The sequence below is a fragment of the Centropristis striata genome, chromosome 23, assembly GCF_030273125.1.
Source record: "Centropristis striata isolate RG_2023a ecotype Rhode Island chromosome 23, C.striata_1.0, whole genome shotgun sequence".
Classification (NCBI taxonomy): Eukaryota; Metazoa; Chordata; class Actinopteri; order Perciformes; family Serranidae; genus Centropristis; species Centropristis striata.
In genome coordinates, this window is record NC_081539.1 from 21,748,604 (window position 1) to 21,775,351 (window position 26,748).

Below are 26,748 nucleotides of genomic sequence, written 5' to 3' on the forward strand. Positions count from 1 at the left end.
AATATCATCTTAATGACAGATAATTGGATGACACTGACACTGTCTGTGGCTTAAGGGTAAGTAAGCATTTTCCTCTGTTTGTCATCTGGTGCTGTGCCTCTACATGTTTTTTTTTCTTTACTCACCCCACATACTGTCAGATGTGTACTGAGGATGGTCATAAGATAGGCCTACAGTGTCATCTGTTTTTGCAGCTGTTCCAATACTCATCATCGTCTAAAAGAGAACGGTTTGATCTGTGGGTAATGGATGTTACTGACGTGGTCGACTCGGGTCACTGACATCACTTAACACCAGGGATATAGTGGTTAAATGAACTCAAACCTGGTTTACTCACCAGTGTATTTGCAGAGTGGTGTTTAATACTTTTTTAAGGCTGATATAAATGGCTTTCTTAGAATAGTTACACCCACCACACCATGCAACCAAAGCATGAGTGTGATGGTATCAGTGGTGGAAGAAGTATTCGGAGTATTAAAAGTACTAATACCACACTGTTGAATTACTCCACTACAAGTAAAAGTTTTGATGCATTTATAAGCAGCATTAACTACTTAATATACTATTATGTGGTTTGATGTATAAACATGCATAAGCATTTTAAATTGATCATATTTTTTCATGTTAGGTCTTGACCTTAAAAGTAACTAAAGCTGTCAGCTAAATGTAGTGGAGTAAAAAGTACAGTACTTCCCCCTAAAATGAAGTGAAGTAGAGGTATAAAGTTACACATGTGGAAATACTCAAGTAAAGTACCTCAAAATTGTACTTATGTACAATACTTGACTAAATGTTCTTAGTTACATTTCACCACTGGATGGTATTACTGCAACTAAAATGCCAAAGAAAATCCTTATTAAAGACTCTGCATGTGGCTGTGATGAAGCCAAGTACAGGCTGTTTGCATTAACTTGTGGTGCAGATGGGGAAAGCACTTAAGTGTAGAATTCAAGGAAAGAAATGACGTGTTCTGATGTTAAGAACAAAATGTATTTGCAGATCTGCTTAGACTGTGGTGCCCAACAGGACCAAAAAAAATGAAATGTTGTTTTTGAGAGCTGTGTGTCAATGTTTGCACCATGTTGGTGAAGCCTGAATCTTTGTTGGCATATACATGCACACAGGCACGATGCAGTATCATTATGGAGGGACTTTATGAACACCTGGAAGATCATGCTCCAGTTGTCGTCTTCTCCTTTGAAACCTGGGAAGCCAGCAGGGATACAGAGGAGTGAGTGTGAGACAGAAAGAGAGAGAGAGGACCAATCCAAACAACAAAGGAATGTTCTCCATCAGTTGGAGCTGCTGCTCTCTGCTCTCCCACTTGCCTGCCGTGGTATGTGTAATTACTCCACAATTAAAGTGCCTGTGCTTGTGAGTGTGTGTTGATGGTGTGTGAGAGGCTCGCGGTGCTTGGTGACCACGCTCGGCCATGTCAACAATGCGGTCTGGACGGACCGGGCAATTTCACACAAGTGAGTCAGAGAGTGAAAGAGGGCAGAGTTGATATGAAAAGAAAACATTTTACTTTCCTGTTAGATGCTGCTGCTGCAGAAGGGAAAACAACATCTGTTCATGAAGCTCTTTCTGCATTCTCCATTTCTTCAGCTGAACTTTCTCTTTCTTTCCTCTCTGCTTTGTAAATCACTTTGCCTCGTCTTCTGCAGTCTCTCTTTCCTCCTCTGACCACAGGAATGCAGGGCGACTGTCACTGCAGTACTCTCTATGTCATGCATAGTAATCACTCGTCCCACAAAGCTCACACACAAACAGAGCAGCACACATTGAAGCAGACACACAGGCAGATAGACACAAATACAACTTTTCAGACTACAATACATTGTCCCTTTTCCCCTTGCTATTTCTAAATGTACAATACCAGCTCTGTTTAACGGATCCTTATGCAGACTTGACATGTGCTGAACATTGTCATATACTGTAAATGCCCTTTTAAGCATATCCCCTACATACTTTTACTGTCCCAGGAAATGCTTTCCATTTCTGCAACTCTAGTTAAACAATGGAAGTGAAAAATACTGAGCAAAAATACTATAAACATAAACATTTAAAGCTGCGTATATGTATGGGTGCACATGTTTTATGAGCACTGTGGCACACGTTCCACACATATTTGGCTTCCCCCCTGCAATTCCCACTAAAGGTGCCACTGTTTGCATCTCTAGTTAAACTTTATAGCCCAGGGATATGTACTGAGACAGTGTTGGCACAGTAGGCTCTTTTTTTCACAACACATGGTATTGCTTAACATAGAAACAAAAATACTACAGCCTGTAATTTGCATTATTGGGAAAAACACTGCATAGTTAAAAACCTATCAGCTTCAGTTTACAGTTAATAATGCAATGTAAACAAACTCCACTTTCAAAACTCTTTACCATAATGTTGGACGTTTTAGTAGTCTGTAAACAAAATATATCTTCTGATCACTTTTCATTCCAATGCCTAATTTGTACAAACATTCTGAAGAAGGTGATGCCTTAAATATCTAAACTATATATACAGTATTGCGAAACAGTTATGCAATAAAATTCTGTATCTGTAAAATAAATAGCAAAAAGATCATGGACTGATTATGAGACAATAGACCCCTGGGCATAGACACACAAAAGGACCAACTGCCTCTCCTACATGGGACTCATTCAAGAGGTTGTTTTACATCACTTTGTAATTATTGTGGTCTTTTTGTAGTTATTTTGCCTCTTTTGTAGTTGTTCTGTGTCTCTTTGTAGTTGTTTTGTGTCTCTTTATAGTCATTGTGTGGTCATTTTGTGTCTCTTTGCGATTGTTTTGCCCCTTTTCATAATTGTGAGTCTCTTCGTGATTGAAGTTTGCATAATTTGTAATTATTTTGGTCTCTCAGGATACTTTTATGTCTCTTTGTAGTTGTTTTATATTTCCCCAAAGCCTGTGCCTTGTAGGCCTGTTCAGTAATCCATCCATGAAAAAGACAACTATTGTAATATTTGAAATATTGAAGCCATAGCCTAAGTGAAACCCCTGAGTCAAATGAGGCCAGAGGGCTCATACAGTATCTATGTGTACCTGCTGAAGTGTCCTTGAGTGAAACCTTGTCAGCTAAAGTTAAAGTTACTTGCAAGCTGAGGATAAGAATTCCTTATCAAAGTCACTGATGCAGTATACTTCATAGGGACTCCAGCATTATGTAAGAACTATTATCCAACAATGGTGGAAGAATCTGCCATTCGACCTCCAACCTCCACCGCACTGTGGGTCAGCACACATTTGTCCTGTTGTGCAAATGTGTCATCTTGGTTTGCAGTCCTGTTCAGATATCAGCAGGTTGTTGAGTTTGATGACAATGTTGGCAAAGTCAGTGAGCTCCACAAAGTCAGAGGTGATGATGTTGACCCCTTCCACTCCGGGCTTCTGAGCCTTGACCCAGGACATGATGACTGGCAGGTTTCTACAGACACAAAAGAGGAATGTTTGTATTAGATGGGAAACAATTACAGCAAACTTTGTTACAGCAAACATGCCGTCACGTGGGGTCATGTGTTCGGTTGTGTGTGTGTATCTGCCCGTCTGTCTGTCAGTTTGCCTCTCTGCAGCTAATCTCTCATGCGACTGGACCAATCAGCCTAATATTTTGTACAAATGCATGACTGTCCGCTCAAGGACTTCTCATGATTTTTGAAAAACCTGTTTAATTGATTGTTTTATGTTGTCACTGATTGCTGACTCTACACTCCTCCAGCTGGTAGGAGCAGCAAGTGATCAACACTTATTACCTAGTCTGTTGCAGGCCACATTTCGGCCTTCTCAGCATGTGTGCGTCACAAAACCTCTTGCTATTCTATTTCAGTGTCTGTGAGTTTGACCATAGGATCACATTTGTGCGGTGTAAACAACATTGTCATTGCTTTCCATCATCAGCAATGGCTGAAATGAGAATTTTTTACCGCCTTCTCCAGGAATTGCATCTGGATGATCACAGCAGTATGTACTCAAAATAAACAGATTTTTCTGTGATTCCATTCTATAAATAGATGTCGAAATAACAACACAAGTCATGCTTTGTCAGGTCTGTCTACAAAACATAAAGCAAGCAACTTTAAAAAAGGCTTGTTTTCTGAACAGAGTTATAGAGATAGAGATATACTCTGCAGGAGATTCTGCACTGTTCTACAACCCCAACTTAAAAAAAGTAAATATAATTTAAAACTTGTGATCTACATTTAATTTTATACACGACATCTGGTAATTTTTTTGGTTGTAAAAACTGAATTTGATACATTCTGTTTTTATATTCTAGCAATACAACCTTTTCAAAATCAGTGTTGTAGTTCAAATTGATTCCTTGACCTGCACACATACTGAAAATATCAAGAGCCAAGTTTCAGTCTCTATAAAGTTCATAGTTATGGCTACAACACTGCCAAACTCTAATCAGTTGTCCCTTGGCTGAATGTCTGTCTGTCCGCCAGATATCATGAAAATCTGTTGATAAGGTTTTAAGATACACTATGTTGATGTAGAAGAAAATTAAACTGATGGGCAAAAGTTAAAGGGAGTGATGTTTGTGTCTGTCTGTCATGGAGAGAGTACTGTGCCACTATTGTCTCTAAATCATTGCTTTGCATTCAAACACTTTCTGTTTTAGTTTTTGGCATAGAGGCACACACACATACACAAACCCACAAACACATGCCATGACTTTGTAGCTGTATCACTTCCAACACCCTTAAACTCTCCGCTATACTTGAGCCGCCAGTAGAACAAAACCAGGAAGTCAGAATGTTTATCCAACTGTGATAAACAATCCCATTTCCTCGGAAGTGCAAAATTAGGCCACCTCCTGTCTCGCCAGAGAGCTGGTTCAGGAGTTTTATACCCCGGCATCAGTGGCTGTTTCTCTCACTTTTAAGGGTTTGGTGGGCATGTACTCTAAGTCAGGATTTCCTCTGTCATTTCCACTTAAAGCTAAGGCTCAAAGAGCTAGATGACTGCTAACGTTTGTGCAAGAAATTTAGTCCTTGCTTAGGATTTTAGATCTCTTATCTGAGAGATGAAATGTGTTTGAGTTTGATCCTCTGGAGGTTTGAAATGGATAAAGAAAATTATAGCTTATCCTTTGTGAAATAAACAAGTGAAATGACAGAACGTTGTAACAGAGAAGTCAAATTTAAAAATGCATGCGTGAACAGACTTTTTACACACTTGTGTTATAAGTAGATAAAACAGCCACACTGGTTTTACTACTACAGCCTCCACTGGAGGGTGTGGTGAGTAATAAATACAGTACACTCTCAGCCAGTCACATCACTGGTCTTGTAGCTCCGAAAACAGCTGTGCCAATCAGAGTGAGGAGAGCGAATTAAAAATAGCTCAACAAATGGAGAGACGCTACTTCAGGAAATCATATTGTTATCCGGATGGTGCAAAGCAGTGTGATGTGTACACACAGTACCACAAATCTGCAGCCAAATGCAGATGCTGTGGGTTTCTATTTATTTAATTTGTACAATGATGGTATAAATAAATAATTAAAAAGGTTTATGAGGCAGTTTATACATGACCACATGTATTTCAGTTTTAATTGTACTGTATCTCACATCATAAGCGGTTACATTATGCTGGTAAATGTTGCTGGGATAAATTAAAATGAGTAATTTACATATTAAGCATTGTACTGTTAATTTGTTTGCTCTTGTTGATAATGCCCTTTTACAAGGGCATGTGCAAAGAATGCAATCCTCTTTGTCACAGTGACTTTTTTACTGTGCTGCCCTCTACTGGCCACAGACTGCAGGTTTTTCTGGTGTTTTTTCCAGAGGTGGCCAGCATCATGAGGAGATGATTAAGGCCCCCAAAAATAATTCCGGTCAAAAAATGACTTAAGCCAGTATTTTAGGAAGGTGACAAAATGAGAAGAGGAAAAGAGTCAAAGGTACATGAGCATATACAAACTCACACTTTGTGGCTGGATTCCTTAATCTTAGAAACATGTAATATGTAAGTTATATGTAAAAGTGATGAAACATTCTTTGGCACTGACTTTTCCACCAGGTAGTTGCGCAGCCCCCAGAGCAGGCCCTTGGCAACAATGTTAGGCCTGGGTGTGAGAATGGCCTGAGACACGTGGAAGGAGCCCTGCTTGGCTCTTTCCTTTAGCGTAGTTTCCAGGAACTAGACAGGAAAAGGTCAAACACAAACAGTTTAACAACAACAACCAAACCCCCATTGATGTGAGATGTTTGAGGACATAGCCTCTCTGTGGTAATTAATGTCTAAACGGATCATTTTTTAGCTTGAATTGCTGATACCTGTACTGATTGTCCACTGAAGGAAATAAAAGAAGTATGTTTGCAGCTTTCATGCTGGTGTGTAGTTATCACAGACAGAGGTGTTTTCTGACCTGTGTGAGCTTGTTGGGTTCGGTGGTGTTTGCCCAGGGAGCGGGGATCTTGTTGCCGGGCCACATGACTGGGATGCCCTGTGCTGACGGATGATGGTAGAACACAATCACCTGAGGAGAAAATAAAAAGAAAGAGAGTGGATACGTTTAAAAGACAACACAGACGAGGTAATGCTTAAATAGTACCAAGGTTTTAAGGTAAATATCAGGTACACAATATTACAAGACAATAGGTGTGTGTGTGTGTGTGTGTGTGTGTGTGTGTGTGTGTTCAAAATCATAAAAACACATTCAACTAGTTTACTCTTTAACAACTTGATTTAGCAGTAAAGTAATAAGAGAACTGGTTTGGTGTCTTTTCCGAAGAAACTTAAAAACACAATAGTCAGGCTTCCCTTCTTAGCTGGTAATTGTGCAATCCTCTCCTCTTCTACTGTCTCTCCTCTGTCTGCTCTGCACTCTGTCTCTCTACCTCTCCTTTGCCAACTAAGCCAGTCACAGATTAGGGTCATTGGAGCAGGAGTTAAACTGACAGTGTGTGAATGAGACACCGACATGCACATAGTAGCATGCAGACATAAAATTAACTGCACTTAAACAGGAAGAACACACGTATCCACACTGTTGCACGTGTCCGTGGGGCTTCTAACGTCCGTGCATGTATGTACTAGAAGCAGAGTATAAAGAAGTAGAAAATACTGACCGTCTTAGATAAGGATATTCATAAAGAAATGTATGGAAACCAAAAAAGACAAAGAGAAATTAGTAAAACTAAAAAGCTAAATGCCATGAAATAAGGAAGGGTGTGTTGGATGATGGAATAACTGGTAATGGGATGATGCTCACCACTAATTCCTGTCCAGGCAGCAGGGGATTATCTGACCACACGCTAGCATGCCGCTTTTATTTGTACATATATATGAACTTAAATGGTCAGAGAAAACCATTTGTTTTCAGTAAAGACCACTTTCTGTTCTTACCTGTTTTTTCGTCTGCCAGAGGTAGTCCAGAGTGATGCCCTCCACTGCAGAGTCTTTACAAAGCTTACTACCAAACACTTCCTGGAGCATGTTGATGAGGTACACATGATGCTCTGCCCCCATTGCATAGTAGTGGTTGAAGTCTAGAAACACTACCTGAAACAATCAAACATCAGACTCAATCAGTTATTAGACAAACCAATCATCCATGGTCAAGTGGATTATTTAAATCATATAAAAATAGTATTGAAAGTGTTTCTTTACCTCTTTCCTGTGTCTGCTTAAGAAGGAGTTAATTTCTAACAAGCCATCGCTCACCTGTGAGGGAGAACAGAGTAAAATGTTCATTAGCTGCATCAAATTACTTGCAGGAAAAACATTGTCTTACGGGGGACAGACATTGTCAACGTCAGACAGAAGGCAAAGACAAACGTCTGAGTGAGGTGAAATATTTGAAGCAATATTCAAATTGTCATTTCAGGACTTCGGACATCTGATCAAGAAAGACAAACACATTAAACGTTGAAGGATAAGACTGGACTGTGACCAATTGAATGGACAATAAGGAAGAATGGGGAGGCAGGCACAGTCAGCCGCTACAGTGATGAAGCATTTAAATGTCATAGATGTACTCCACTGCTCACCTTGTGGCCAAACAGGCCATGGATGAAATAGATCTCATTTCCAGACTCGCCTGGTTTGGAGGAGACCCTGAGATCAAAGTAGCGAATTCCTGCATCCAGCTGCTCTTTAAATGTCAGGTTCTGGGAATACAGACATTATATATTGCATTATACATAACAACTGGCTACAAAACCCAACACATCTGCTTTTGTGTAAAATGTACAGACTTTTGAAATCTGCCAAGATATATATTTTATATGTCATCTGCAAGCTGCCTGTATACACAAGGTTGGGTTTGTACATGTCACTGTTCTGAACTCAGTACCTGGGTCATGGACCACTTCACCATGACTTTCTTGGCTAAGACGCTGAACATGGTGGCCAGGTACTTGACATATGCCTTCTGGTCCGGGCCCACAGGAGCATGCACATCCACCCAATAGGTAAAAGAATCATGAGATCCTGGAAGACAGATGTGAAATGAAAATCGAATCGGAAAAAAAACACTTTCTTCGCAAACGTGTAGCTTTGTTGTGTATCCAGTGGTCTGCTGTAAATCCAGGTGTGATGGATAGAGAGACGCGCAGGAGAAACCCAACATCTTTACGCACGACAGGCTCACCTGGTACGGCGATGTGTTTGAGGGGCATGGCACTAAGTTTGGAGGGGAGCGACCCCATCCAGTCGGCATTGGCATTACCGATACCCGCAGGTCGGGTCTTCATGTCAGAAACAGCCTGTCAATAAACCCCCCTGTCAGGAAACCGCTCTGCGGTGCATATGCAACCCCGGTGACGGATTCCCGTGTGCTCCCAACAGGTAAAAACTATAATAAATCATCTTGCAATGGCAGCTAATCTAGCCTACATATACGCCCGGTTTTCTTATTGCATGGCGTCGTCTACCGGCAAATCTGGCATCCGTTGACCGGCGGGTGGCTAATGACCGTGATAATCCTCTTAGAGCAACATTCCACTTGTTATCCCCCTCCTGCTTCTTGGCTTTACCGGCCTCGTGTGTGTGTGTGTGTGTGTGTGTGTGTGTGAAGACCACCCTCCTCGGACACACGCAAAACACAGAAAAGCGACAGATGGGAAAGATGTCTTAGCTGTAGGCTAACTTATTGTGGTTTAGAGTGAGCAACCCATGACGTGTAGGCTGCAAGGATATGCACGTAAACCATTAGTCAGCATGTGGATCATCTTAGCCTTGGTATTCTATTTATAAATTCATTACCATACTTTTTATAGCCTACATATCATTTAGGCCACGGAAACATAGGCCGATTTAAATACTCAGTTAACATGTTAAACTGCTTGTGTGATGTGTTTGTGTCTTCACAGCTCCATAGTGGCAGTTCTAAAAAAAACACACACACACAGCCCGACAGCTCCATCTACTGGTGCTGCACTTGAATTACCACTATATCCAGAGAGGTGTTGAGGTAAAGAGCTCTCATTCTTGACACTTCTTTTGTTATCCCAAACATTCGTGTTAGAAATGTGAATACTCTGGAAATGCAGTGGTAGAAAAACTATTCAGATCCCTTCCTTAAGTGAAAGTACTAAAACCACACTGCAAAATGTACTTAAAGTATCAAAAGTTAAACTACTCCTTCTGCAGATTGGACCCACTCAGATTTTGATATATATTCCAAATATGTTATTAAAGTATTTGTATTGATGCATGTATGTAAGCAGTGTTCAACAAATTGATGTTGTTATGAGGTTAAGTCTAATCAATTTATCATATTTTTTATTTTACATTTTGACCTGAAAAGTAACTAAAGCTGTCAGCTAAATGTAGTGGAGTAAGAAGTACTTTATTTGCCTAAAATGCAGTAGTACAAGTATAAAGTTACATAAAATGGAAATAATCAAAAACGTGTGCCTTAAAATTGTTACATAGCCTAGTTACAATCCACCACTGCCTACATTGACCATTTCTCAGTTTGAGCAGCTATATAAAAAAAATAAAAACTGACCTGTTTGTAGTTCTCGCTTCGTGTAACCTTGTTACAATATTTCTGGCAGGCTATCTAGGACTGGAAGATTATTATTAGAAGACTGAAAATATTCCAAGAACCACACATAATTGTTACATGTAATATTTATATATATTCAACTTCAAGCTAATATATATATATGTGTGTGTTAATTAGCTTTTTTCTTGTTCAATGCTTTTTTGAAATTACAAAAAAAAAAACATTTCTGGCACGTTTTTCACAGTACATACTTTGCATAAGTGCAGAAAGAATGCTAGGTGAACATCAATCAACAGTAAAACTTATAATAATAACATCAATATTGTAAATTCAGCGCAGTTGAAATAAAAAAAAAAAATAGACAAAATGAAATACATATAAAACAGTCTAAATGTATAATAAAACAATAAAGGGGATTCGAATTAGTTTTAACTGTTCATTTCAGTGGGACATTTTTTTTCAAGATATCATATATTTTTTGTGCCTTTGTTATTGTTAGAATTTTTTTTAGAGATTTTAAGTACAATTTGAATTCATTCATGAAGACAATAAAAGCATAGCAGACGAAAGCAGCTGGAAATAATATGATTTTTTGACCCAGAACGTAGCTAATTAATATTTGATGAGCGTACTACACTTCCGCAGTCCCACAAATCATTGCGCCCGCACACACCAATCCAGTATCTTTGTCGTCACCTGGCAACAAGCGTCGCGTTTGTGTGTACGTTTCCGTGGGGAGCAGTCACGCGCACACACGCACTCTACCGTGAGTTTGGTTTAGATACTACGTGAATTTTATCTGAAGAAAAGTGGTGCTATCAGCAGGCCCAGACAACGGCTGAGGAGTGGATATACGCCCCGAAATGGTAAGTTTAAAACTATAAAAGGGGCAAGATAAAGGGGCGAAACAGAGGGATGGGCCTGAACAAAAATGGTTGAGGAACTGTCAACTGTCAACGCCAACATGTCGACAACTAATGTTGTAGTTTTTATTTTTATTTTTATCTTGTTCTGTTGAACTACAGTGACTACTTTAGGCCACAGAAGGTTAACTACTTGCCTTTGTTATAAATGTATCCTGTTGTGTGTTATGGTGAATGTGTATGACAGTAGAGTTACTAAACTAGAGTTATTTAAAGCCACATTTTTGTGACCATGTGATCAAATTTTGAAGTTATAATCAAATGTAAAATAACTACTTTGTTTCCTTCTCACTGTCAGGTTAGTGTCCACATGTTTTTTCAATATAAATGACCTTGAATGGCTTCCTAATGTCATGTGGCCTGGATAGGCTACTTCTTAATTCCCTTTAAATCCCTCCACAACAGATTGCCATATGTGAAAGCTGAATGCAGGCCAGCAGTCCTCTGGCTCGTTTCTTGGCTTGTGTGTTGTTTCAGAAAGACTGAAATATCAAGCAGGGCTTTGTTTATATACATAATTTTGTAGTGAGAGACAGATACATTGAGAAGTTTATATATAGTGCAAAACCAATAACAAATATTTAATCGTGTACATATTTGCAACTGCACTGATGTTTCATTCATAAAATTATTTTCATGAGTCATTGAACGAAATCTGGTATGCACATTAGCTTTGGATGGGAGCACCTGGCACCACGCAGTGAAATAAACGCTAATCTTGTTTTGTTTCACTGACCTTGGCTTACCTGCAACTGTGTTTCCTTCAACCTAAATAGTGCAGGTCAGTAAGGAGAAAGGTTCTACCACCCTTCACTATGTTTTATGGAAATAGCTGACAGATGGAATTCATATCTCTACACCCTAATGCTCTAAACAATTAGTCTTTTATTGTTAAAGATGTGACCTGGGTTTCCTTGACATTTAATCACCCTTATTATGTCAGAATATGCATGCACAGAGTGACTGTACCACTGTGATAATTGTATTGTTCAAGACTTTGGGGTCACAACTCCACTTTTGAAACCTCTCACTCTCAGAAAAGGCTCTGTCATTATTAACAACTTACAGTCCACTCATTTAAATAATGGCTTTATACCTGCAGGATAGCTCAATATGCCAAAGCAAGTATTGTTTTGTGTATGCAATTGGGTTATAACATTGATTTTTACCTGTGAAACATGGAATGCATGCAGCACCATGTCCTACAAGCTGTAGTCTATAGATTTATGTTCATTTGCAGGGATATCATGATGTACAGCTCAGCCTTTCTCTTTCTCTGGCTCTCCTACAATGTATTTGAAAAACTAAACATGTACTTGTCAACCCAGCATTAATTATCAATACAAAGGGATGAACAAGGCTTAAAAGGTTTAGGCAGGCTTCTCTGTTTACCTTATTATCTTTAAGGTATTAGACGCAAGGCCGAAATGAGAACACATGTGGAAATGATACCACTGCAGTACAATTGTGTGAATGTTAAGGGCTGCACATTGCAGCCTTAAACAAAACAGTGCATAGCTATGTATTTTAAAAGAAAATTAATTACATTAGTGTCACTTTTTGCATTTTTGCGTGAGTCATTTTTTAGAAAGTCCTTTGGATGAATAAATAATATTGTGATCACTGTGGCGTAAATCAAATCCTCTTGCCAGGCACGGTGCTTGGGGAAGGTGGTAGTTGCCGGTAAGCATGATGGTGATGTAACGTCCTATTTACATCCCTGTTGGCCTAATCTGCCTAGGGCTGGCTTTGTCAACTCCCTTGGGTGGTCATGTTGGAGCCTCCTACTAGTGAGACACGCACCTAATCCTCCTTACTGAGGGAAAAACAAGAAGTGGTCCCTGCTTTTTCTTTGTCTTTCAAAATTGCTGCTGATGTTTATTTCTTTACTGTCACTGAAGGATCACAAAGGCACTGTGTGGACTTTTGGCTGACCTACATCATCACCAGGATCGGACCGTTTCGAACAACAGATCGGTTACTGCAAGATGAGTTTGGGACTTCAAGAACTGGTGAGCATCTTGACATACTGGCCAACTGAAAATCTTTCCTCCTGGGGAAAGAACAATTGAACTCTTCTAGAGAAGAGGCCGGCGAAAGACATTGGATCGATGAATGTGCAAGCAAAGTTAACAAGCTGATGAAACCGTCTTGAGAGATGATGAATCGCTACACCACCCTGAGGCAGCTGGGCGATGGCACCTATGGCAGCGTGCTGATGGGGAGAAGCAACGAGTCTGGAGAACTGGTGGCTATCAAGAGGTGAGAATGTTTTGTCTCTTTTTGTTAAATAAAGTACATACTGATAAAATGTGAATTTAGCATGAGAGTTTGGTTATTTTGATGTAGAATAAATGCTATATTTCTCTAGTTTTAAAGGCTGCTTTTTTGAACTAAAGTTATAAAAAATCCTATTGACTGTTTCAGTTAAGTTCATGAACAAACTTGATAATACTTTCAAAGTGCATATTGTGTACCTGTAGTTTACATAAAATATTGTGTATAATCATAATTGTACATGCCCATAATATCATCAGTGTTCATAGCTAGAAATCAATTTAATTAATACTGTGTGCTACAGGGAGTATATGATATCTGTTTAAGTTTCTGTATGCACATTTAAATTATTAATTCCTCACTATAAACCCAAATGTATTTTAGATTTTAAATGGAGAATGTCAATTCTGGCTCACAACCGTTTTAAACAAATTATACTTTGCCCTGGATAAACATCATAAAATAAATTGTAATCGCAAAGTGAAGTCTAGTAGTACTGGTTTCCTGCCATCTCCAGGGAAAACAAACCAGCTTACATGCCTTTGTTTGAGCAGCATGGCAGCAGGGTTCAATAATAGATGAGAAACCGGGGAGATGCGTCCACTTCTTGATCATTTGGTTACCATGCAAGACAATACATGTGGTGACGGTGAAAAGGAGTGAAAGTAGAGGGAGTGTGTCAGGTTGCTGACATTGTGGAAGGGATGACTGAAACTGGCAGGTGCCCAGAGAGGAGACAAAGATATCTGCACGTTCTGAAACGCTTACATAATATCAGCAGGAGCTGCGTTTATCGGAGTAGATCAGCGTAAAGGTGTCCCGTGTACCAGCTGCTGAGTGGTTTTAATGCATATGGCAGCACATACTGTGATAAAACTGACAACTTATTACATCAATCGAGTCAGGATTTATTTCACACTTAATTCAAGATGAGAAGAAAAACAATGGTAAAGCCTATACAGTTTTAAATATCAATGTATTCACTTCATAGTCTGCAGCGTTTGCTGGTTTTGTTCTTGAAATTAAATATGCTGTAATTCGAGACACCTCAAAAATGCTGAATTATTGATGGAGACACACAAAGGAATTTTAGTGACTACTGTATGTTGGATTTAATTTATATGCGCTGTACATGTGATGTCTTTCATTCTTTATTCTCTGATCTAATGTCTGGTATTGACTTTCTTTCACAGGATGAAGAGGAAGTTTTATTCATGGGAAGAATGCATGAACCTAAGAGAGGTGAAGGTAAGGATGGGGATAGTTTGGGCGGGACAGTTTGTGGAAGCATTAATTCCAGAGATGGAAATATATTCAGATGTAGATCTTGGGAAGATAATGCTGTGAGATTTATGAAATAATGCAAGGCAGCTCCTTGAGCACTGCTGCAAGTTAAAGTTGCATTAAAAGAACCTTCTCAGTTATATTCTCAATGCAAAGATATAAAATGTAACTCATGATTTAAAATGTCACACATTGAAATGACAATCAATGATAGTGATTCATGTTCTACACATTCAAGTCTCTTCATTGTGCACCTTACAATGACACTTTTACCGACTACAGTTTCTACATACAGTTACTACAGTATTGAGCTGTATGATGGCATTTCTTCTCTGGCATTTTCTGATTCATAATTGTAAACATGTAAATCTGTGCAAGTGCCTTTATTCTAACCCTTTTCCATAATTTGTTCCACCAGTCACTGAAGAAGCTAAACCATGCCAATGTGGTGAAACTGAAGGAGGTAATCAGAGAGAACGACCACCTCTACTTTGTCTTTGAGTATATGAAGGAGAACCTCTACCAGCTTATGAAGGACAGGTAAGAAGAAAAATAGCACACTTCACAATGCAAATGTCTGTATAAGGGCTCTGTTCAGAATTCCATACCAACATACAATGATAATGACTTGAATTGACAATGCAGTGTGTTTCAACTGGGTAGTTTGTGGAGGTTTTGTATACTGCTCGGCCCATTTTATCTGCTTGTATTGGCCACAGATATATCTGTATCGGCCTTGATGTTGTCCAGTATGTGCTGGTATGAAAACCTAGTATAAAGCAGAAAAAAAGTGTAACAGTGATGAGACAGGTCATTCAATCTAGCCAAATCATATGGGCACAAACCCGACAACAGGGGCTACATCCACCATTAAGAATAAGGGATGGATATCTTGTTAATTCTTTCACCAGAAATGATGGTAAAATTCTTAAATGTCTGAATTAGTTTGAATGAACTTTGGGTTCGTTGATGTGACAGCCCTAGTGTGCACTCGTCAAATCAGTCTCTGCACCAATAAATAATCAGAATTGTTACTTTTCAGAATTAAGCACTTAATAAATGCCAACGCGAACCCATGCTAGTTTGATAGCATTACTATTGCACAGAGTTTCCAAATGTCAGCATCTAGGCAGGAGCTCTCCCTCTGGAGCACAAGCCTAACATGGCCAATTAGCCAACAACGACACTTAGACACTTATTAACACCAGTAAGGTTGTAAACTGATTGATCTGATTTGATCCAGTGGTTTCCAGTGGAATATTTAATCTCTCTGTCACCACACACACACCATGCTCTCAGAAGTTGGCACTTTCTGTGCATTTGGCCCCCTTTGTGCCACATCACACCTCCTCTGGGGGGTGGGAGGGGGGTGATGTTTTTGCTTGTCTTGAAACCCCAAGTGTACACTGCACTTTACACACACCTGGGTTTGTCATCTGTGAAAGTCAAAGTCAATAAAGCCTTGTGTTTTTAGTTGTGTATTTCAGAATATAAATGTGTCCCTGTAAAATAACAAACAAAATGTTGTTAATGTAAATATGCTTACATCAGCATTCATGACTATTGTATCATTTTTATTCTTACAGAAAAAAATTGTTACCCGAATCAGTGATAAGAAACATAAGCTTTCAGATTTTACAAGGCCTGTCATTTATTCACAAACATGGTAGGTGTACCGTGTTCCCTTCATGCCTTGCAAGTGCATGAGAGTGGTTGCACACTGCAAGATTCATTTAACAGCTACACAGCATCACAGTAATGAGAAAACTGAAGCTATGAAATATGGATTATGTCGTGAATTTGATTAATTGATCGGAATCTTGTAGTTTGTGAGCCCTTCATAACTGCCTCATCTAACTCATTTATCTGCATTTCTATAATTAATGGATGTGTGCAAGTTTTCAAAATTTCACAGGAACTCATTCGTACAAGTGTAGCATGTGTAAATGCAACAAAACACATTCACAGTCAGCCTGTATTTTCCTTACAGATCATGCTTCCACACATCCAGAATGCATGGGCTTTTCAGGATTGCTCTTTCTTTTAACTGTCTGTCTTTAATTTATCTTTTACCCTTCTTTCCTTCTTTCCTATCTCCTTGGTCTGCTGTTAGAGAGAATAAGATGTTCTCAGAGAATGAAATTAGGAACATCATGTTCCAAGTGATATCTGGGTTGGCTTTTGTGCATAAGCATGGTAAGAGGCTTTACTCTATCATTCTTTACTTGTTCAAAAGTAGCATTTCAGTAGGTGCTTTGGGTGTGTATTGTAAAATGTGTTGTCATTTTTGATCCTCATGTAGAACAACACAATCTCAGCATGTACAATGTATGTATAATACATGGAATATAATTGTTTTATTATTATATATTATAGTGTTTAACAGACCTGAGCCATGATGTATTTATATAACATCAGCTCGATCGAATATACCTGTTTCATCAGCAGAGACATTTCACTTTCATTTTCAGAAAGAAAGAAATAAAGAAAGATGCTTTGAGATGAAAATATTACATCTTCATTTTATAAATACCTTAATTCACAACTAATTTTATTAGCAGAATATGTTTTTTTTAGAAAATGTAAAGCCACCTGGATTACTTTGCTCCAAAATATAATGTAAATATAATATTATTTTTTTGGAATAGAATCTTAGTACTTAGTAGCACTGCCTGTGGTTTTATTTAATGACATCCCCTTCACTTGGCAACTAAAGGACAGTACAAGCTAGATTAGATAACTTAAACAGCTTGGTTAAGGTTAAAGAAACAAATCATGGTTAAATAATGACAGCATCATTGTTGAACCCCCAGGTCTGGAATATAGACCTTCAAACCTGGCCCACTGCTGTAGAAGCCAAATATACACCTATTCACCAGCCCCTTCAGTTTCCCTTCTCTTCTCTAAAGTGTCCATAACATTTGCATTTCATTTAAAATACTAATACTAGTTGCATATGATTGTAATTTGGCCATATAGGCATTACTCTGTAAAGCGTGGCTCAGACTGATATTATTGTAACCTCTCCACAGGTTTCTTTCATCGAGACATGAAGCCAGAGAATCTGCTGTGCATGGGCCCAGAACTGGTGAAAATAGCAGATTTTGGACTGGCCAGAGAGATCCGCTCCAAACCTCCCTACACAGACTATGTATCAACCAGATGGTGAGAGTACTATCTAGGTGTTTATAGTCATGTAAAACACATAGGATAGCATCAATTAAAGTATACTAGACCGCTTGTAAAAGCTTTAGCGTTGTAGAATTCAGCTGGTTTATTTCAGTATGTTCTCTTTCCAGGTACCGAGCTCCAGAGGTCCTGCTCAGGTCGTCTACCTACAGCTCTCCGATTGACCTGTGGGCTGTGGGCTGCATCATGGCTGAACTCTATACTCTCAGACCTCTTTTCCCTGGGAACAGTGAAGTGGATGAGATCTTTAAAATATGCCAAGTTCTAGGCACCGTCAAAAAGGTGAGAAGAAATGGCATTCAGAGAGGTAGAAATGATTGACCTTTGTGCAGGATTTTACCTGTGTTAAATTAATAAAAAAATATCACCAATTACATGATAAAGCCTATTTAGAAAAAAATACATTTACCATACAAAAAATGGTAAGCAAGTAGGCCAGAAGCAGTGTTTTTTTTATTTATAGGATGTGCATTTGTTTAGCAGAAATTTCCCCATTTTTGGTATGACTTGCTCGGAAGCTGAGCCTGTGACCTCAGCCACAAGGGCAGGCATTCAGTGCCACTGATGTATGTAATTATGTTCATGGATGCATGCCTTTAAAAGTTTATTAGCGTAAAAGAGGTCACATATTTTTTATTCATACATATTTTATGATATGACATTGAATACGGCATTGGGAGCCCTTCAAGGAAAGCAGTATTGGTGCTGACCAGATGTGTTCAGGTAGTGTTGGATTTCTTCTGCATCATGATACATGATCAACGTATAGAGGGTATTTATATACCATGTTCCCTTACAGGGCAAAATGACACAATGATGTCCAAACCAAATTTACAATGTGGTACTCAAGTTACCATAAATCCTGTTTGCCTTTCTTATCATCCACCATGTTTCTCATATGCTCTGCTTTGGTAGCCATAGACAGTGATACATTATTTGTCTACACTGAGGCAAAAGGTTGAGGATTCTATATGTATATAAATGTTGTCTTTTGTATCATAGACGGATTGGGTAGAGGGCTACCAACTAGCTTCTGCTATGAACTTTCGCTTCCCCCAATGTGTGCCGACACACCTGAAGACCCTCATCCCTAATGCCAGCAATGAGGCCATTGCCCTAATGAGGGACCTACTGCAGTGGGACCCCAAAAAAAGACCCACTGCTGTACAGGTAGGCAAAACTGATCCGCAAGGTCAAGTCTAAAGCTCTTTCATTTTTAATCAAACTTTAATTTTAAACCTTATATAACACATTTTTGTCAGAGAAGCAATTTCCATTACCAGTGCAACACACATCACTACATGCAGATTATCTATAGTCTCAATATGAAGATTGTATAAGCATCCTAATCCCAGCCATTGTAAGTAGTGCTTAAGCCATAATGCATTCCCTCTGCCTCAGCTAGTGTGTTCTGCACCACATGTACATATCATGTACATCACGTGGTCATTATATAGTTGGTTAATTTCCGCTCCACTGAGACAGGCGGATTACTCTGTGGGCCCTGAGTAGGAAACACCTCCCATGAGGGAGTGACAATGCTTTTCCATTCTCTGCTTACGAAGGTAAATGATGCACATCCAATTTTAGCTCTTTTTAAGATTTTTTTAACAATTATTATAAAAACATATTATTATTTGAATGGGATAAAGTCTACACTGCAGGTCTATCATTCTAACCCACAATGTGATAAGACAACCCGGTCAGTGTAATTGAAACATGTGATCCAGGAAGCCATTCAGATTTGCCACCCCTTCCTATGTCGCATGCAACTAAGCATTGTAGACACAGGGTGAATACAGGTGTGTTCAGAGACAGTGTGAAAAAATAATGTGTTTTTTGAACATTAAAGCATGTAAAATGTGCAGCACATTGATTCATATTGTTTGTATATACAGGGTTAAGGTCCTTGACTCTAGTGTTATGGAGTAAATAAAGTTACTACATAAAGTACATAAAGGCCATCTTGATTTTGCTAGAAAGTAACTCATAATGCATAATTTTCAGAATCACAATCTGTATTCCTTTCTCTCCCCACCTAGTCCCTGCGTTACCCGTATTTCCAGGTAGGCCAGATCTTAGGGCCTCGTCCTCAGAGCCAGGAGGTCAAGAAGGTCCAGGTCAGGCAGCCAGCCCAGAAGCAGCTCTCAGAGTTCAAGGCTGATCCCCAGCAGTCTTCCTCTGAGTCCAAAGCCTCCACATCCTCCTCCAAAAACCAACAGCAGCAACATCAACAGCCCCTTCAGCAGATCCCTCTTCCCCAAACTGAGAGTAAACCAGGAGGCCTCTGCCATGCAGTGAGTGTCAAATCAGAACCTTTATTGCATTTCATGTTAAATAGAATTAAAAACCTAAGATTATAATCTTAGACCACCTATGATTATGCAGATGCACAAACTAAGTTGTCAGAATTTGCCACAATATTAATACGTTACCTTCTGGCCTTTGTATATTAGACTAATTTTACAAGGCATAAGTAAGTTAGTAAGACAGATTTTATCAATTCAAACTTGACAGTTTGCGTGGACGCCTTTTATATTGTCTTCTGCAGAAAGCAGCATCACTGGGCAATGAAAACAGCGTTGGTGGTGGTGGGATGGGGGTGCTGAAGAGTGGCCGTCGTCGATGGGGCCAGACGGTGGCCAAGACCTCAGACAGCTGGGAGGAATCTGACCCCTCAGAAACTGCCGCCTCCAACTCCAAGAAACCCAGCCTGGGGAACGCAGAGGAGGAGAGGAGCCCTAAGGAGCACCGCCCACAGTAAGTTCAGTTCTGTAATGTCCTGACACAACAGGATTGGCAATTTGACAAGAATGTAAGCACTGACACTGCAGTAGTGCATCATGGAATACTAAATATGTGTCTATCTCATGGATTTTGCATTATTTTGAATTGTAGTAAGTTATCTGTGTTGTAAAGCAGTTTATTATTGTCATGGAGTTTATAAATCTACAGATCTATCTACAGTAGATATGCAATATTGTCTGCCAAATCTGTAGGATTCAGACTTGGGTGCTTTGTGGGCAAAGACCTTTAAGTGTTTGGTTTCTGTTTTTAGGCCTAAGGAGCAGAAACCTCTATATTCCTTTAGCACAGTCACTAAGCTACCCAACAATGTTAAGATTGGCCAAACGGACTCCAATCTCCCAGGATCTGCTGCACGACAGCACTATCTGAGCCAGTCCCGATACTTGCCAGGTAAGACTGCATGATTAACAGCCAGTCAGGTCATCATTAGAAAGAGGTCACCAAGGACATAATGTCTTTCCGTTCTCTTTACAGTTCTTCATTAAAGTATTAAAGCAAGAAACAATACAGTAGAAATTTAGACTAAAGGAGTATTTCAAAATGCATTCATATGAATTAATATATTTATTTAAAGGGATAGTTTGGTAGCAGCAGTTTGCACTCGTGATTTTTTCACCACATCATTTCTCTTTCTTTTAGGGTTGATCAACAAGAATCAGACCTCTGGAGATAAGGAGTTGAGTGGTATGACACTGCGGGACCTGTGGGAGAACTCCTCAAACACTGTAAATAAACCGCTTGCTCCTATTGGAGGAGGATTATCTGTCACCAGAGCCAACGCAGGTAATGACTAATGTCTACTGTAGAGGTGTTAAAGAGGTTTGATGGAGTGTGCAATGGATGGGGCTCTGGTTTCCCGGTCTCACTAACATGTTAAAGAAATTATGTCCCACAAAACAACTGTGAACAGCTTGTTGAGCTCTTAGTTTAGTTTAGTTTATTACTAAGATCCCCATTAGCTGCAGCAAAGCCACAGCTATTCTTCCTGGGGTCCAACAACATCAAATATACAGTTGAAAACACAAAACATAAACATTATTAAAAAAAATAACGTAGAAAGGATTTGAATGAGTGTTTCCTCTGGTGATTGAAGAATTTCAAGTAGCTTAAAAAAGTAAAAATAAGAGCCTTTTAATGCAAGTGTCCTGTTACATTTGCCAGTTTTGGTGTCCTGATTTGTCAGTAAATGTTTAACACTTTTTTCGATTAGTTTTACTCCTCACCTGAACAAAAATGTTTAAAAATAACACATTGTAGCTACTGTGGGCGTACACTGTAAACCTCTCATGAAATATGCAGTCTTCCAATGTCAAAAGACCCAAAAATAAACATTGCAACTCTGCAATGCAAATAATCTTTTTGAAAATCTATAACTAAGCAAAAATTTGGCAACAGAATCAGACATTAACCCTACTTCATAGATAAAAACAATGGAAAGTAAAGTGTTGAGGTAAAATAAAGACGACACCATTACTTTCATGCAGTGGAAACCTGGCGACTGTCAGTGTCATGTACTGTTACATAATATGACGCTGTCCTCTTTGTGCCACAAAGGCACTAAATGCTAATGACGCAGCTAATGTCTCCTGATCAGTAGTTATGGAGCCATTCCCAAAGCAGTGTTAGGAGTGAGCCTAAGTGTCTGCGTCTTTAGAGAAGGGAGACCTCTATAAATCATTTGTTATGTAGACAGACACACAATATGGGTCCCCACTGTGCTCTCTTCTTCTGCCTCTTTTCTTTCACCTTGTCTCTCCCTCTCCATTGCTTATTCATGAGATTAAGACTGTCGTGTAAGATCAAGTGTTCCTTAAATGGCCCTCAAGTGCACCCCCTGCTAATTTTGCCCCACCTTCCACACACACACACACACACACACACACACCAGTGTTTATTTTGATACACCTATTGCTCATTAATGTCGATTTTCATTACTTTCCCTTGTCTCATTTCTTTTTACTTTAGCTTAGATGCATCAGTACTAACATGTGCATGATATTTCTCTCAATTTTCTCACTTATTTCTTTTTTTCTTTATCTCTGATTGCATGCTATATCTCATCTGACTCTACTTTTTGGTTTGAGACTAGAAGAGAATGCCTCAAAATCTGAGGATAGCCCACCAGAGAAATCTGTTGTGAAAGAGAGAATACTGGAGAAAATTGATGTCTCCAAAGGTATTTAATTTAAACTGTTTTGTTGGAGCAGTAGTGTGAATTTATTTAACTGCAAGCTGTTATGCAAAAGCTGTTTTATGTACAATCTTTGTATTTGCAGTTGGTTGATGCAACAACCTTCAGGTATTCAGCTAGCGACTTAGCATGTGAAAGAGACCAACTGCTAAAGGCTCTGCAGGAGACAAGGGTACAAATACACAGTTTAACTAGAGAACTAAGAACTCCAGTGGCTAAATAGATGTTAAATTGCACTACAGCCACAACATCTTCATAAGGGAACAATGAGGCTTTTCACTAATTACACTGATAACCATCTGTGGCTGCTGGTGGAGCAGATCGATGGAGTCGCTGGAAAGAGAATGAATGACTTCAATCACTTGTTTGGGTTCTCAGTAGCTGTTGCATATGCAAATAATTCGTATCAGTAAAGCAATATGTGAGAATATCTGTTAGGTGTGTTTACCAAATTTTTCTTCATTTGTATGTTTTTGTGTTTTAAATGATGCACATTATCTTAGCTTATATGAGCCTGACTGAAAGCCCATGCTGGCTGCTGGTACTTGGAGGGTGTAACATTAAATAAAATAAAATAAAATAATATATATATATATGTGTGTGTGTGTGTGTGTGTGTGTGTGTGTGTGTGTATATATATATAAGATGCATGAACTATGTGTATTTTGTCTTTTAGGGAACTTTGTAAGCACCAAATACAACCTATCTGGTGGTTATATCCCTTCATTCCAAAAGAAAGAGGTGGGCTCAGTCGGACAGAGAATTCAGCTTGCCCCTTTAGCCGGCCAGCACACAAGTAAGATTTTATCATATCTACAGTATGTAAAGATTTTTTTTAACTGTATTTTAGACATAAAACAATGGACGACAGATAATTTTTTACAGCTCAACCACGACAAAACTGAAGTTTTAATTATCGGTACTGAAGCACAGAGAGAGAAACTAACCATGAAACTCCAAACACTGAATTTTAACCCTTGTCAACAAGTTAAAAACCTGGGAGTTATCATCGATTGTGATCTTAGCTTTGAGCCCCATATTAAAAATATACCAAAACTGCCTTTTATCATCTTAAGAACATTGCCAAAGTACGACCATCTATCTCTCAAGCTAATACAGAGACATTTTAAAGTCTCTGCATTGGCTGCCTGTGCGTTTCAGAATCGATTTTAAGATTCTTTTACTGGTTTATAAATCTCTTAATGGTCTTAGTCCAGCCTATTTATCTAATTTACTTTTATCCTATGCACCCTCGAGGACCCTCAGGTCTTCTGGGAGCGGCCTTTTAATAATACCAAAAGTAAAAACTAAAACCCACGGTGAGGCGTTGTTTTCTCACCGTGGTCCACGTTTGTGGAACAGCCCCCCTGAAGACCTGAGGGCATCGGAGACTGTTCATATTTTTAAGAGCAAACTTAAGACTTATCGTTTTAATTTGGCTTTTACCTGAACCATTTTTAGAGATGTTCTTAGTGTTCCAACATCTTCTCTTTTATTTATTTGCTACTATTATTAGTCTATATATATATATATATATATATATATATATATATATATATATATATATATATATATATAATCATGTTCTACTTCTTAATTATTTATTTATTGTTTTATCTTTTTAAAAAACGTTTTATTTTATTTACATTGTTTTAATCTTATATTTTATTTTATCTTACTTTATTTTTTTAAATCTAATTCATTTCTAACCTGCCCCCAGTGTTTCCTCAGTGCTCCATGTTGAGATGGAGCCTCCTCAGTTTGAGCTTTGTTTTTAATAGGATGGGTGGGATGGAGAGTTGGGGATGGGCGGAGGGTGTTTGCTTGTTTCTATGTTTTGTTATTTTTATTATTACTTTCTCCTTTTTTTATGTAAAGCACTTAGTGTTGCATCTCTCTTTCCCATGACGCCAGTGAGAGCTCCTGATGTAACTGAAAGACACCACAAGGAGAAAAAAATTGGGATATAGTGGGGGATGGGATAAAGTGTGCATTATAACCACAGCTTTTTACCTATATTATGCCCACAAAATACAGAATAGTTTTAGTCTACCAACCAAGGGACACCCAAATATTATTGGGGTCATTGGAGATCTGGTAGGCACCAAGTCCTGCTAGGCCCCCGAAGAGAGCACCAGCAGCCAGGGAGGGGACACTGCCTGAAAGAAAGAACACACACCTGATGCCCACAGGACTGAAGAACAGACATAGAGTGGGAGTAAAATATTTTAGTTTTTTAGTATATTAAAGTAAGGGTAAAACATGTATACTGAGACCAAAAATTAAGGTCAGTGCATAAGACTGGGAATCCTGAAGATGTAGCTGTAAACATCAGAGATGGAAAAAAACTCTCTTGTATGAAAAGTGCTATACAAATAAAGTCTGATTGATTGATTAATTGATTGATTGAGAACACAATGATTTGAGATCAGATGACCTTCTCACTTCCCCATGTATCCAGCTAAACCATACCTGACTATTCTTACAACTTTACTTTTTTCTTACTTGCAATATTTCCATCCAAACTCTCTCTCACTACGGGACTATGTTTCTTCTCTTCCCACACTCTTTCAGTCAATCTTTCTTCTTCTCCTGATAATAAAAAAGAAAAATCGAAATCTGCAAAGACCAAGCCCGTTTCCAACTCATCTTTGAGTGAAACTAATGAAGGTATTGTCATTTCCTGATAGTTATTATAGTTTTTTTTTGCTTTTTAGAGAAAAAACCTTCCTGTCCTTTCTGTATTGTTTTCATTGTACAATATTCACTGCTGCTTTAGTACCTGTTATAGTCTTGCACCACATATAGACTGGCTGTTAAGGTTAAACTTCACCCCTAAAATGACTTTGTACATCAATTACTCACCCATGTTACCTTGAATTTTTGGAGAAAGCATCTTGGTAATTGAAAATAGGAAGGCACGCTACCCATGGGAAACAGTTTATGCAGAAGTATTATAAATAAAGGAGAAAGGATTCTGCAAAAATGCATGCGTTTGGGAAGTATAGAGCATGCATATAAATGAGACTTGAATTAGACTGCTTGCATTAACCGCAGCCCTCATTTACTTAAATTCATCAAGGATTTTTTTCCCAGATCATTCCTTCACTTTTGAGCGTGTAAGAAAATAAAAAAAAATTCACAGTAACGGGGTGAGTAATTGATGTACAAGTTGTTATTTTGTGGGTGAAGCACTCTTTTAATAAAGGTAGCTTCTGTATAAACAGAGTTAGACACACTGACTGACTGGCGTTTTCCTCCAGATTATGACGGCTGGAAGAGGAGAGCAGACAGGACTCAGATGAAGGGGAGCAGCTACTCAGCTCTGGGGAAAACTTCTGGGAATCTCCTGACCAGAGCTCCCGCCGTACAGCCTGTCCACGGCAGGGTGGACTGGACATCCAAATATGGGGGAACTCGGTAGTTCAGAAACACGTTTGTTGCTTCGACCGTTTGTTGGACTGTGGTGCATAGTGGTACACATCTTTGTCGAAGGATCAAATTCTACATGTTCCTGAAATAAATTAGAACTTAAAAAAAAAAAAATCCAATATGTAGGTAGCTGGTAGAGCACAAAAATGTTCATGCTCTGAAACATTTTTCATGCCAAAATGGCATACTTTGGTTTCCAGAGAGCCTGAGACGTAGGATCTTACTGCATGGAGTCTCCCTTTGTTTTGGAGATGATGGTTGCCATGATGCTGAACCGAGACTAATACTGTCTGCAAGACAATCCCACTGTAATCCTGAAGGATCCAGTGTGAGCCAATTCTCCTTAGTTAGTTTTGGAGTATTCTGAGTAGGATTTAACTGTAGCATAGCTTTTCATTTTTATACTTTATTATTATTATTGTCAAGTATTGTTTTACTACTGATGACATAAACTCCTGCAATGCTATATTCCCCCTGCTTTTATTCTCATAAGAAACTCTTCAGTGTAATGGCTACAAAATTATTACTTCAACCTATTCAGTAAAGCAACTGCACATCTCTTTGTATTATGCAATGAATCAACTGAACATTTTGTAACCCTTTTGTACAAATAAATAAATGAAAATTCATGATGCAGTCATTAAAAAAGGACAAGTCAA

The 26,748-nt window shown here is 38.8% G+C and overlaps 2 protein-coding genes across 2 annotated transcripts; one reads left to right on the forward strand and one right to left on the reverse strand.

Annotated features, from left to right (window-relative positions):
- Positions 1–2,164: 2,164 nt before the first annotated feature.
- Positions 2,165–8,953, reverse strand: plcxd2 (phosphatidylinositol-specific phospholipase C, X domain containing 2). Its single transcript, XM_059327230.1, has 8 exons — positions 8,624–8,953; positions 8,327–8,463; positions 8,022–8,141; positions 7,642–7,695; positions 7,378–7,533; positions 6,398–6,508; positions 6,038–6,168; positions 2,165–3,445 (listed from the first exon to the last, which is right to left on the reverse strand). Exons 1-8 carry the CDS (start codon positions 8,724–8,726, stop codon positions 3,286–3,288), a joined length of 972 nt encoding a protein of 323 aa, XP_059183213.1. The 5' UTR covers positions 8,727–8,953; the 3' UTR covers positions 2,165–3,285.
- Positions 8,954–10,734: 1,781 nt separating this feature from the next.
- mak (male germ cell-associated kinase) lies at positions 10,735–26,732 on the forward strand. Its single transcript, XM_059327229.1, has 16 exons — positions 10,735–10,851; positions 12,810–13,170; positions 14,379–14,433; positions 14,888–15,009; positions 16,583–16,665; positions 17,502–17,634; positions 17,769–17,940; positions 18,661–18,828; positions 19,701–19,955; positions 20,210–20,418; positions 20,717–20,856; positions 21,106–21,249; positions 22,556–22,642; positions 23,334–23,453; positions 25,232–25,327; positions 25,921–26,732. Exons 2-16 carry the CDS (start codon positions 13,067–13,069, stop codon positions 26,079–26,081), a joined length of 2,049 nt encoding a protein of 682 aa, XP_059183212.1. The 5' UTR covers positions 10,735–10,851; positions 12,810–13,066; the 3' UTR covers positions 26,082–26,732.
- Positions 26,733–26,748: the final 16 nt, after the last annotated feature.

Bases quoted from the DNA above. Each gene is read 5' to 3' on its own strand.
- plcxd2 (XM_059327230.1), bottom strand. From the start codon at position 8,726: ATGAAGACCCGACCTGCGGGTATCGGTAATGCCAATGCCGACTGGATG. The intron at 8,464-8,623 runs GTGAGCCTGTCG...TCTGTCTTCCAG, and splicing joins CAAACACATCGCCGTACCAG to GATCTCATGATTCTTTTACC. The intron at 6,169-6,397 runs GTCAGAAAACAC...TTTCCTGTCTAG, and splicing joins AACCCAACAAGCTCACACAG to TTCCTGGAAACTACGCTAAA.
- mak (XM_059327229.1), top strand. From the start codon at position 13,067: ATGATGAATCGCTACACCACCCTGAGGCAGCTGGGCGATGGCACCTAT. The intron at 16,666-17,501 runs GTAAGAGGCTTT...ACCTCTCCACAG, and splicing joins GGCTTTTGTGCATAAGCATG to GTTTCTTTCATCGAGACATG. The intron at 17,941-18,660 runs GTGAGAAGAAAT...TTTGTATCATAG, and splicing joins TTCTAGGCACCGTCAAAAAG to ACGGATTGGGTAGAGGGCTA.